At 46.2% G+C, this 13,872-nt stretch overlaps 1 protein-coding gene across 14 annotated transcripts in view; it reads right to left on the bottom strand.

Annotated features, from left to right (window-relative positions):
• Positions 1–13,872, bottom strand: part of scrib (scribble planar cell polarity protein) — a 482,984-nt gene that overhangs the window by 63,713 nt on the left and 405,399 nt on the right. For all 14 annotated transcript variants that reach the window (XM_041183767.1, XM_041183772.1, XM_041183773.1 and 11 more), the window contains one exon: positions 8,925–8,999. In XM_041183767.1, coding sequence (XP_041039701.1) covers positions 8,925–8,999 — 75 coding nt within the window. The remainder of the gene's footprint in view (positions 1–8,924; positions 9,000–13,872) is intronic.

Below are 13,872 nucleotides of genomic sequence, written 5' to 3'. Positions count from 1 at the left end.
ATGCTGGAAATCCAAAACAAAAACAAAAACAGAATTACCTGGAAATACTCAGCAGGTCTGGCAGCATCGGCGGAGAAGAAAAGAGTTGACGTTTCGAGTCCTCATGACCCTTCGACAGAACTTGAGTTCGAGTCCAAGAAAGAGTTGAAATATAAGCTGGTTTAAGGTGTGTGTGTGGGGGGCGGAGAGACAGAGAGAGAGAGAGAGGTGGAGTGGGGGTGTGGTTGTAGGGACAAACAAGCAGTGATAGAAGCAGATCATCAAAAGATGTCAACAACAATAATACAAAAGAACACAAAGGTGTTAAAGTTAAAGTTGGTGATATAATTTAAACGAATGTGCTAATTAAGAATGGATGGTAGGGCACTCAAGGTACAGCTCTAGTGGGGGTGGGGAGAGCATAAAAGATGTAAAAAAAAAAAAAAAATAAATAAATAAATAAATAAATATATTTTTTTCTTTTTCTCTTTTTATAATGGAAATAGGTGGGAAAAGGAAAATCTATATAATTTATTGGAAAAAAAAGAGAAAAGGAAGGGGGAAACAGAAAGGGGGTGGGGATGGGGGAGGGAGCTCACGACCTAAAGTTGTTGAATTCAATATTCAGTCCGGATGGCTGTAAAGTGCCTAGTCGGAAGATGAGGTGTTGTTCCTCCAGTTTGCGTTGGGCTTCACTGGAACAATGCAGCAAGCCAAGGACAGACATGTGGGCAAGAGAGCAGGGTGGAGTGTTAAAATGGCAAGCGACAGGGAGGTTTGGGTCATTCTTGCGGACAGACCGCAGGTGTTCTGCAAAGCGGTCGCCCAGTTTACTTTTGGTCTCTCCAATGTAGAGGAGACCGCATTGGGAGCAACGAATGCAGTAGACTAAGTTGGGGGAAATGCAAGTGAAATGCTGCTTCACTTGAAAGGGAAGTGTTTGGGTCCTTGGATGGTGAGGAGAGAGGAAGTGAAGGGGCAGGTATTGCATCTTTTGCGTGGGCATGGGGTGATGCCATAGGAGGGGGTTGAGGAGTAGGGGGTGATGGAGGAGTGGACCAGGGTGTCCCAGAGGGAGCAATCCCTACGGAATGCCGATAGGGGGGGTGAAGGGAAGATGTGTTTGGTGGTGGCATCATGCTGGAGTTAGCGGAAATGGCAGAGGATGATCCTTTGAATGCGGAGGCTGGTGGGGTGATAAGTGAGGACAAGGGGGACCCTATCATGTTTCTGGGAGGGAGGAGAAGGCGTGAGGGCGGATGCGCGGGAGATGGGCCGGACACGGTTGAGGGCCCTGTCAACGACCGTGGGTGGAAAACCTCGGTTAAGGAAGGAGGAGGACATGTCAGAGGAACTGTTTTTGAAGGTAGCATCATCGGAACAGATGCGACGGAGGCGAAGGAACTGAGAGAATAGGATGGAGTCCTTACAGGAAGCAGGGTGTGAGGAGCTGTGGTCGAGATAGCTGTGGGAGTCGGTGGGTTTTTAATGGATATTGGTGGACAGTCTATCACCAGAGATTGAGACAGAGAGGTCAAGGAAGGGAAGGGAAGTGTCAGAGATGGACCATGTGAAAATGATGGAGGGGTGGAGATTGGAAGCAAAATTAATAAATTTTTCCAAGTCCCGACGAGAGCATGAAGCGGCACCGAAGTAATCAGCGATGTACCGGAGAAAGAGTTGTGGAAGGGGGCCGGAGTAGGACTGGAACAAGGATTGTTCCACATACCCCATAAAGAGACAGGCATAGCTGGGGCCCATGCGGATACCCATAGCCACACCTTTTATTTGGAGGAAGTGAGAGGAGTTGAAGGAGAAATTGTTCAGCGTGAGAACAAGTTCAGCCAGACGGAGGAGAGTAGTGGTGGATGGGGATTGTTCGGGCCTCTGTTCGAGGAAGAAGCTAAGGGCCCTCAGACCATCCTGGTGGGGGATGGAGGTGTAGAGGGATTGGACGTCCATGGTGAAGAGGAAGCGGTTGGGGCCAGGGAACTGGAAATTGTTGATGTGACGTAAGGTGTCAGAGGAATCACGGATGTAGGTGGGAAGGGACTGGACAAGGGGAGAGAGAAGGGAGTCAAGATAACGGGAAATGAGTTCTGTGGGGCAGGAGCAAGCTGAGACGATCGGTCTACCGGGGCAGTTCTGTTTGTGGATTTTGGGTAGGAGATAGAAGTGGGCCGTCCGAGGTTGGGCGACTATCAGGTTGGAAGCTGTGGGAGGGAGATCCCCAGAGGAGATGAGGTCAGTGACAGTCCTGGAAACAATGGCTTGATGTTCAGTGGTGGGGTCATGGTCCAGGGAGAGGTAGGAGGAAGTGTCTGCAAGTTGACGCTCAGCCTCCGCGTTCCAGTGAAGCCCAACGCAAACTGGAGGAACAACACCTCATCTTCCGACTAGGCACTTTACAGCCATCCGGACTGAATATTGGATTCAACAACTTTAGGTCGTGAGCTCCCTCCCCCATCCCCACCCCCTTTCTGTTTCCCCCTTCCTTTTCTCTTTTTTTTCCAATAAATTATATAGATTTTCCTTTTCCCACCTATTTCCATTATAAAAAGAGAAAAAAAAAAATTATTTATTTATTTATTTTACATCTTTTATGCTCTCCCCACCCCCACTAGAGCTATACCTTGAGCGCCCTACCATCCATTCTTAATTAGCACATTCGTTTAGATAATATCACCAACTTTAACACCTATGTGTTCTTTTGTATTATTGTTGTTGACATCTTTTGATGATCTGCTTCTATCACTGCTTGTTTGTCCCTACAACCACACCCCCACTCCACCTCTCTCTCTCGCTCTCTCTCCGCCCCCCACACACACACACCTTAAACCAGCTTATATTTCAACTCTTTCTTGGACTCGAACTCAAGTTCTGTCGAAGGGTCATGAGGACTCGAAACGTCAACTCTTTTCTTCTCCGCCGATGCTGCCAGACCTGCTGAGTTTATAATGTTAAGGACTTGGATGGAGTGGATTTCTTGAAATGTATACAGGAGGAATTTTTAAGTCATTATGTAAAGGGTCTAACAAGGGATGATGCATTGCTGGACCTAATTCTGGGGAATGAAGCCGGACAGGTGGCTGAGGTGGTGGTGGGGGAGCATTTTGGTGATAGCGACCACAACATGGTATAGTTTAAGTTTGTTATGGACAAAAGAAATCAACAAGTTGCAAAAAATGTTTTCGATTGGGGAAGAGTGGATTTTAGTAAAATAAGGCAGGATCTGGCCAAGTTAGACTGGGAACAGCTACTTGTGGGGAAATCTACAGAGGAACAGTGGGGGGTGTTCAAAACAGAAATAAGGAGGGTACAGGGTCAACATGTTCTCTCTCGGGTGATAGGAAGGAGTAACAAGCCCAGAGAACCATGGATGACCAGAGATATTCAGGATACGATGAGAAGGAAAAGAGGGGCTTTTAGCAGGTACAAGGGAAGCAAATCAGCAGAGGCATTAGTGGAGTACAGTCAGTGCAGGGTGGAGCTTAAGAAAGCAATTAGGAGAGCAATGAGGGGATATGAGAAAGCTCTGCCTGGTAAAAGTAGGGAAAATCCCAAAATATTCTATAAGTATATCAATGGGAAGTGGATAACCAGGGAAAGAGTAGGGCCCATAAGGGGCAATCTATGGGTGGAGCCAGAGGACATCGCTAGAGTGTTGAATGAATACTTCACATCCGTCTTCACCCAAGAGAATGAGGATGAAGTTATCAAACTCGGGGAGAGAGACTGCGAGGTTCTTAAGCAAATTGATATAGGGAGTGACAAGGTATTGGAGGTGTGGGCAGGCTTAAAAGTGGCTAATCTATAGATCCAGATGGTTTGTGTCCCAGACTGCCGAGGGAGGCAAGGGAGGAGATCGCAGGGGCTCTGACCAAATTTTTAATTCCTCTCTGGCAATGGGGGAGGTGCCAGAGGACTGGAGAACAGCTAATGTGGTTCCGCTATTTAAGAAGGGTTGTAGAGATAAGACAGGGAGCTACAGGCCAGTGAGTCGCACGTCAGTGGGAGGGAAACTATTGGAGAACGTTCTAAAGGAGAGAATCTATCTCCACTTGGAGAGGCAATGTTTGATCAGGGATAGTCAGCATGGCTTTGTCAGAGGGAGGTCATGCCTAACAAATTTGATTGAATGTTTTGAGGAGGAGACCAGGTGTGTAGATGAGGGGAGTGCAGTTGATGTAGCTTATATGGATTTCAGCAAAGCTTTTGACAAGGTCCCACATGGGAAACTTATAAAGAGGGCAAATGCACATGGGATACAGGGTAATTTGATAAGGTGGATTCAAAATTGACTTAGTTATAGGAGACAGAGGGTGATGACAGAAGGATGCTTTAGTGACTGGAAGCCAGTGTCCAGTGGCGTACCACAGGGATCTGTGCTCGGTCCCCTATTATTTGTCATTTATATAAACGACATAGTTGACTCTGTGGGGGGTAGGATTAGTAAGTTTGCGGATGACACAAAGATTGGCCGGGTGGTTAACAGTGAGGTTGAGTGTCTTGGGCTACAGGAAGATATAGACGGGATGGACAAATGGGCAGTTAAGTGGCAGATGGAATTTAACCCTGAAAAGTGTGAGGTGATACACTTTGGAAGGAGTAATTTGACAAGGAAGTATTCAATGAACGGCATGACACTAGGAAGTTCTGAGGAACAAAGGGACCTTGGCGTGTGTGTCCATAGATCTCTGAAGGCAGAGAGGCACGTTAGTGGGGTGGTGAAAAAGGCATATGGGACACTTGCCTTTATCAATCGAGTCATAGATTACAAAAGTAGGGAAGTCATGTTGGAGTTGTATAGAACCTTGGTGAGGCCACAGCTGGAGTACTGTGTGCAGTTCTGGTCACCACATTATAGGAAGGATGTGATTGCACTGGAGGGGGTGCAGAGGAGATTCACCAGGATGTTGCCTGGGATGAAACATTTAAGTTATGAAGAGAGGTTGGATAGACTTGGGTTGTTTTTGTTGGAGCAGAGAAGACTGAGGGATGACCTGATCGAGGTGTACAAGATTATGAGGGGCATGGACAGGGTGGATAGGGAGCAGCTGTTCCCCTTCGTTGAAGGGTCAGTCACAAGGGGACATAAGTTCAAGGTGAGGGGCAGGAGGTTTAGGGGGGATGTGAGGAAAAACTTTTTTACCCAGAGGGTGTCGACAATCTGGAATGCACTGCCTGGGAGGGTGGTGGAGGTGGGTTGCCTCACATCCTTTAAAAAGTACCTGGATGAGCACTTAGCACATCATAACATTCAAGACTATGGGCCAAGTAGTGGTAAATGGGATTAGGTAGGTAGGTCAGGTGTTTCTCAAGTGTCGGTGCAGACTCGATGGGCCGAAGGGCCTCTTCTGCACTCTGATTCTGTGATTCATTGTACCACTGGCTCTATCCTGGGCATGTGTGCTCTACATTGTATCAGTGTCTCTATCCTGGGCAGTGTGAGCTTTACATTGTATCAGTGTCTCTATCCTGGACAGTGTGTGCTCTACATTGTATCAGTGTCTCTATCCTGGACAATGTGTGCTCTACATTGTATCAGTGTCTCTATCCTGGGCAGTGTGAGCTTTACATTGTATCAGTGTCTCTATCCTGGACAATGTGTGCTCTACATTGTATCAGTGTCTCTATCCTGGGCAGTGTGAGCTTTACATTGTATCAGTGTCTCTATCCTGGACAATGTGTGCTCTACATTGTATCAGTGTCTCTATCCTGGGCAGTGTGTGCTCTACATTGTATCAGTGTCTCTATCCTGGGCAGTGTGAGCTCTACATTGTATCAGTGTGTCTATTCTGGAGAGTGTGTGCTCTACATTGTATCAGTGTCGCTATCCTGGGCAGTGTGAGCTCTACATCGTATCAGTGTCTCTATCCTGTACAGTGTGCGCTCTACATTGTATCAGTGTCTCTATCCTGGGCAGTGTGTGCTCTACATTGTATCAGTGTCTCTATCCTGGGCAGTGTGAGCTTTACATTGTATCAGTGTCTCTATCCTGGGCAGTGTGTGCTCTACATTGTATCAGTGTCTCTATCCTGGGCAGTGTGAGCTCTACATTGTATCAGTGTCTCTATCCTGGGCAGTGTGTGCTCTACATTGTATCAGTGTCTCTATCCTGGGCAGTGTGAGCTCTACATTGTATCAGTGTCTCTATCCTGTACAGTGTGCGCTCTACATTGTATCAGTGTCTCTATCCTGGGCAGTGTGTACTCTACATTGTATCAGTGTCTCTATCCTGGGCAGTGTGAGCTCTACATTGTATCAGTGTCTCTATCCTGTACAGTGTGCGCTCTACATTGTATCAGTGTCTCTATCCTGGGCAGTGTGAGCTTTACATTGTATCAATGTCTCTATCCTGGGCAGTGTGTGCTCTACATTGTATCAGTGTCTCTATCCTGGGCAGTGTGAACTCTACATTGTATCAGTGTCGCTATCCTGGGCAGTGTGTGCTCTACATTGTATCAGTGTCTCTATCCTGGGCAGTGTGTGCTCTACATCGTATCAGTGTCTCTATCCTGTACAGTGTGCGCTCTACATCGTATCAGTGTCTCTATCCTGTACAGTGTGTGCTCTACATTGTATCAGTGTCGCTATCATGGGCAGTGTGTGCTCTACATCGTATCAGTGTCTCTATCCTGTACAGTGTGCGCTCTACATTGTATCAGTGTCTCTAACCTGGGCAGTGTGTGCTCTACATCGTATCAGTGTCTCTATCCTGGGCAGTGTGAGCTCTACATTGTATCAGTGTCTCTATCCTGGACAATGTGTGCTCTACATTGTATCAGTGTCTCTATCCTGGGCAGTGTGAGCTTTACATTGTATCAGTGTCTCTATCCTGGACAATGTGTGCTCTACATTGTATCAGTGTCTCTATCCTGGGCAGTGTGAGCTTTACATTGTATCAGTGTCTCTATCCTGGACAATGTGTGCTCTACGTTGTATCAGTGTCTCTATCCTGGGCAGTGTGAGCTTTACATTGTATCAGCGTCTCTATCCTGGACAATGTGTGCTCTACATTGTATCAGTGTCTCTATCCTGGGCAGTGTGAGCTTTACATTGTATCAGTGTCTCTATCCTGGACAATGTGTGCTCTACATTGTATCAGTGTCTCTAACCTGGGCAGTGTGTGCTCTACATTGTATCAGTGTCTCTATCCTGGGCAGTGTGAGCTCTACATTGTATCAGTGTCTCTATCCTGGACAATGTGTGCTCTACATTGTATCAGTGTCTCTATCCTGGGCAGTGTGAGCTTTACATTGTATCAGTGTCTCTATCCTGGACAATGTGTGCTCTACATTGTATCAGTGTCTCTATCCTGGGCAGTGTGAGCTTTACATTGTATCAGTGTCTCTATCCTGGGCAGTGTGTGCTCTACATTGTATCAGTGTCTATATCCTGGGCAGTGTGAGCTTTACATTGTATCAGTGTCTCTATCCTGGGCAGCTTGTGCTCTACATTGCATCAGTGTCTCTATCCTGGGCAGTGTGAGCTCTACATTGTATCAGTGTCTCTATTCTGGAGAGTGTGTGCTCTACATTGTATCAGTGTCGCTATCCTGGGCAGTGTGAGCTCTACATTGTATCAGTGTCTCTATCCTGTACAGTGTGCGCTCTACATTGTATCAGTGTCTCTATCCTGGGCAGTGTGTGCTCTACATTGTATCAGTGTCTCTATCCTGTACAGTGTGTGCTCTACATTGTATCAGTATCGCTATCCTGGGCAGTGTGAGCTCTACATCGTATCAGTGTCTCTATCCTGGACAGTGTGAGCTCTACATTGTATCAGTGTCTCTATCCTGGGCAGTGTGAGCTCTACATTGTATCAGTGTCTCTATCCTGTACAGTGTGTGCTCTACATTGTATCAGTGTCCCTATCCTGGGCAGTGTGCGCTCTACATTGTATCAGTGTCTCTATCCTGTACAGTGTGCGCTCTACATTGTTTCAGTGTCTCTATCCTGGACAGTGTGTGCTCTACATTGTATCAGTGTCTCTATCCTGGGCAGTGTGTGCTCTACATTGTATCAGTGTCTCTATCCTGTACAGTGTGTGCTCTACATTGTATCAGTGTCTCTATCCTGTACATTGTGTGCTCTACATTGTATCAGTGTCTCTATCCTGGGCAGTGTGTGCTCTACATTGTATCAGTGTCTCTATCCTGTACAGTGTGTGCTCTACATTGTATCAGTGTCTCTATCCTGGGCAGTGTGTGCTCTACATTGTATCAGTGTCTCTATCCTGGGCAGTGTGTGCTCTACATTGTATCAGTGTCTCTATCCTGGGCAGTGTGTGCTCTACATTGTATCAGTGTCTCTATCCTGTACAGTGTGCGCTCTACATTGTGCCAGGGGCTCTATCCTAGGCACAGTTTGTGCTCTATGTGGTGCCAGGGGCTCTATCCTAGGCACAGTTTGTGCTCTATGTGGTGCCAGGGGCTCTATCCTAGGCACAGTGTGTGCTCTATATGGTGCCAGAGGCTCTATCCTAGGCACAGTGTGTGCTCTATATGGTGCCAGGGGCTCTATCCTAGGCACAGTGTGTGCTCTATGTTCTACCAGGGGCTCTATCCTAGGCACAATGTGTACTCTATATTGTATCAGAGGCTCTATCATTGGCACAGCGTGTGCTCTATATTGTACCTGGGGCTCTATCCTCGGCACAGTGTGTGCTCTATATTGTACCAGGGGCTATATCGTAGGCACAGAGTGTGCTCTATATTGTACCAGGGGCTATTTCGTAGGCACAGTGTGCGCTCTATATTGTACCAGGGGCTATATCGTTGGCACAGTGTGTGCTCTATATTGTACCAGGGGCTATATTGTAGGCACAGTGTGTGCTCTATATTGTACCAGGGGCTATATCGTAGGCACATGTGTGCCCTGTATCACGTTCTTTGTACTAAGCCTGTTTAAGAAGCCATTGTAAAATAGTATGTGGGAACTCACCGGCTGGGATGTAGGCGAGTTGCAGAACTCTCGTGAGTCACTGTTACTGGGAACAGGAGGTTCACTGGAACTGCCCTGGAAAACACAACAGCAACAGGTAAAACAACTTAATCAAGGCAGACACTAAGCAGACATTCCAGCACACACACACACACACACACGCACACACACACACACACACACACACACACACACACACACACACACACATCACAATGCAGCATACCATACAGACTGTAACACAGGGCACACACACACCACAATGCAGCATACACATACAGACTGTAACACAGTGCACACACACTCAATGCAGCATACACATACAGACTGTAACACAGTGCACACACACACAATGCAGCATACACATACAGACTGTAACACAGTGCACACACACACCACAATGCAGCATACACATACAGACTGTAACACAGTGCACACACACTCAATGCAGCATACACATACAGACTGTAACACAGTGCACACACACTCAATGCAGCATATGTATACAGACTGTAACACAGTGCACACACACACCACAATGCAGCATACACATACAGACTGTAACGCAGCGCGCACAAACCACAATGCAATAGACACATACGGACTGCAAAGTAGCGCACGCACACACTCACTGCAATGCAGTACACACAGAGTGTAACAGTGCGCGTGCACACACACCCATCACAATGCAGCATACGCAGACTGTAACACAGTACAAACTCATCATAATGCAGCATACACATAGACTATAACACAGCACGTGCACACACCACAATGTAACACACAAACTGTAACAAAGCTTGTGCACGCACACACCTATCGCAATGCAACATACACATACAGACTGTAACACAGTGCACATGTGCACATACACACACCCCACAACACACTTATCACAATGCAGTATACACATGCAGACTGTAACACAGCTCACAGACACACACAACCCACCACAATGCAAAATACACATACAGACTGTAACAGCTCACACATACAAAGAACACAGGCACACATTCTGCAACACAGCACACTGACAATTAAGAACAAGAGGGATTGCAATATGGTTTAAATTAGGGTTTACAGTGCATGTGTATGGATGCACAGTTTTAGGTAAATAAGATTGCCGAGCTGTAAGCACAGATAGCAACGTTGGAGAAAGAAGCTGTGGTGGAGAGAGAGAAAGACCTGGCTCAAAAAAGGACAGGACTGTGTGTTAAATATTCCTGTAACAAGGTATTCAGGAAAGTTAGAGAAAGGAGAAAAGGAGGAGTGGCAGTATTGAGGACAATCTTACAGTGTTGGAGAGAGAGAGAGAGAAATCCTGCAGCAGTCAAGGACAGAATCTATTTGGTGTACAGTAACTTGGTAGTACAGTTCTTGAATATTATTGAAGAGAGACATGTTGAAGATTTTCATCTTGTGCACATCTGGATAGACACAAGAATGCTAAATATCAAATAATAACAATTTATATTACAGGAGAGTGTGCTGATTGGTTGACAAGTTGACTCTGATTGGCCAAGATGTTGCCATGGAGAAGACAATGGGGAACCATAGGCTCCCCAAGCTCCCGGGTATTCAAAAAGTGCAAGGGTTGAGCTTTCTTGTTTTTATTTTTGCAGAGAATGGGTCCTCGTGTATGAACGTATGTCGCTTCGAGCAAGCATAAATGAGCACGTTATGAGCTCAATTGATTATCTTAAATTGGTTGTTAGTGCAGCTATTAGCACACTCAGGATTGTTCAGCAAGTACTGCCCAATCACAGAACCAATTTAACAGGAGAGGTTTTGTTTTGGCTTTTCGCTGGTTGAGTATGGTTAGTGTGAGTGTGCCAAGTACGAAGACCACACATCCCAATGATTGGCTGATCGAATCAAACAGCAGATCCCTTCAATTATTTGTAATGGGATGAGTACAGACCATACTCAACCGGCTCCTATTTTTATTTCTCTCATCTTGCCTCTGGCTTCGAGATCCATTCTAGGGCTTGAGCAGAAAGAGTAAAGCTGACACTCCAGTGCAGTACTGAGGGAACATTGCACTATTGGTGGTGCTGTTTTTCAGATGATACCTTAAACGAAGGCCCCATCTCCCTGCTAGGGTGGATGTAAAAGATGCCATAGCACTATTTCAAAGATGACCAGCAGAGTTATCCCCAGTGGCCTGGCCAAGATTTATCCCTCAATCAAGATCACAAAAAACAGATTATCTGGTCATTATCAGACTGCAATTAGTGGGAGCTTGCTGAGTGTAAATTGGCTGCCGCATTTCATACATCACAACACTGACGATACTTCAAAATGTACTTCATTGGCTGTAAAGCGCTTTCAGATGTCCAGTAGTCATAGAGCCATAGAGGTCTACAGCACAGGAAAAGGCCCTTCGGCCCATCGAGTCTGCACTGGTCAAACAAGTACCTAACTATTCTAATCCCATTTCCCAGCACTAGGCCCATGGCCTTGTATGCCATGTGGCATCGCAAGTACACATCCAAATACTTCTTAAATGTTGTCAGTGTTTCTGCCTCTACCAGCCTTTCAGGCAGTGAGTTCCAGATTCCCACCACCCTCTGGGTGAAAAAATTCTTCCTCACATCCCCTCTAAACCTCCTGCCCCTTACCTTAAATCTATGCCCCTGGTTATTGATCCCTCCACCAAGGGGAAAAGTTCCTTCCTGTCTACCCTATCTATGCCTCTCATAATTTTATACACCTCAATCATGTCCCCCCTCAATCTCCTCTGCTCCAGGGAAAATAACCCCAGTCTATCCAATCTCTCCTCATAACTAAAACTCTCCAGCCCAGGCAACATCCTGGTAAATCTCCTCTGCACTCTCTCTAGTGAAATCACATCCTTCCTGTAATGCGGATTCCATAACTGCACGCAATACTCTAGCTGTGGCCTAACCAGCATTTTATACAGCTCCAGCATAACCTCCCGGCTCTTATATTCTATGCCTCAGCTAATAGAAGCAAGTATCCCATATGCCTTCTTAACCACCTTATCTACCTGTCCCACTACCTTAAGGGACCGGTGGACACGCACACCAAGGTCCCTCTGATCCTCGGTACTTCCCAGGGTCCTACCATTCATCGTGAATTCCCATGCCTTGTTTGTCCTGCCCAAATGCATCACCTCACACTTATCCAGATTAAATTCCATTTGCCACTGATCAGCCCATCTGACCAGCCCGTCCATATCCTCCTGTAATCTAACGCTAACCACCTCACTATTTACCACCCCACAAATTTTCGTGTCATCCATGAACTTACTGATCCACCCTCCTACATTTAAGTCTAAATCATTTATATATACCACAAACAGCAAGGGACCCAACACCAATCCCTGTGGAACCCCACTGGACACAGGCATCCAGTCACAAACACACCCCTCGACCATCACCCTCTGCTTCCTGCCATTCAGCCAATCCTGGATCCAATTTGCCAAATTGTCTTGGATCCAATGGGCTCTTACCTCCGTTATCAGTCTCCCATGTGGGATCTTAGCAAAAGCCTTGCTGAAGTCCAAGTAGACCACGTCAAATGCATTGCCCTCATCTACACACCTGGTCACCTCTTCAAAAAATTCAATCAAATTGGTCAGACATGACCTCTCCTTAACAAAACCATGCTGACTGTCCTTGATTAATCCCTGCCTCTCCAAGTGTAGATTAATTCCGTCCCTCCGAATTGCTTCCAATAGTTTCCCCACCACTGAGGTTAGACTGACTGGCCTGTAGTTCCCTGGTTTATCCCTTCCTCCCTTCTTGAATAACAGTACCACATTGGCTGTCCTCCAGACCTCTGGCAACTCACCTGAGACGTATTAAAAATGATTGCTAGCACCCCTGCTATTTCCTCCCTTGCCTCACTCAACAGCCTGGGATACATTTCATCTGGGACTGGAGATTTATCTTTTAAACTTGCCAGACCACTCAGAACCTCCCCCCTTTCTACGCCAATTTCTTTAATCAGTCCTTCTGCCTGATTTCCATAGCCAAGTTGTCCCCCTCACTTGTGAATGCCGACACAAAGTATTTATTTAGAACCCTACCTACGTCTTCCGGCTCCACACACAAATTACCACTATGGTCCTTAATGGGCCCTACTCTTTCCCCGGTTACCCCCTTACTCTTAATGTACTTGTAAAATAACTTTGGATTTTCCTTTATTTTACCTGCCAATGTTTTTTCATGCCCCCTTTTTGCTCTCCTAATTTCCCTTTTAAGACCGCCGGCACATTCTATACTCCTCTAGGGCTGGCGCTGTTTTGAGTCAAGGTATCTGCCATAAGCCTCCCTTTTTCCCTTTATTTAATCCTGTAAATCCCTCGATATCCAGGGTTCCCTGGATTTGTTGGTCCCGCCCTTTGTCTTTACTGGAATATGTTGGCCCTGTACTCTCCCCTATTTCCTTCTTGAATGAGTCCCACTGCTCTGAAGCAGATTTACCCAAAAGTAGCTGCTCCCAGTGCACTCTGACCAAATCATATCTGATCTTATTAAAATCGGCCTTCCCCCAATTTAGAACTCTGGTTTCTGGCCCATCCTTGCCCTTTTCCATAACAACTTTGAATCTAATAGAGTTATGATCACTATCTGCAAAATGCTCCCCAATGATACCTCTACCACTTACCCGGCTTCATTCCCTAAAATTAAGTCCAGGACCGCCCCTTCTCTTGTAGGACCTTCTCCGTACTGGCTTAAAAAGCTCTCCTGGCTGCATTTTAAGAATTCTGCTCCCTCTAAACTTATCACATGATGACTAACCCAGTTAATGTTGGGGAAGTTGAACTCCCCCACTATTACTACCCTATTATGTTCACACTTCTCTGAAATTTGCCTACATATCTGTTCTTCTATTTCTCTCTGACTGTTTGGGGGCCTATAGTACACTCCCAGCAATGTGATTGCTCCTTTTTTGTTTTTCAGTTCTACCCATTTGGCTT

Source organism: Carcharodon carcharias, chromosome 3 (genome assembly GCF_017639515.1).
Source record: "Carcharodon carcharias isolate sCarCar2 chromosome 3, sCarCar2.pri, whole genome shotgun sequence".
Taxonomy (NCBI): Eukaryota; Metazoa; Chordata; class Chondrichthyes; order Lamniformes; family Lamnidae; genus Carcharodon; species Carcharodon carcharias.
The sequence above is the reverse complement of the archived record's forward strand: the minus strand, read 5'-3'. Positions and strand labels throughout refer to the sequence as shown.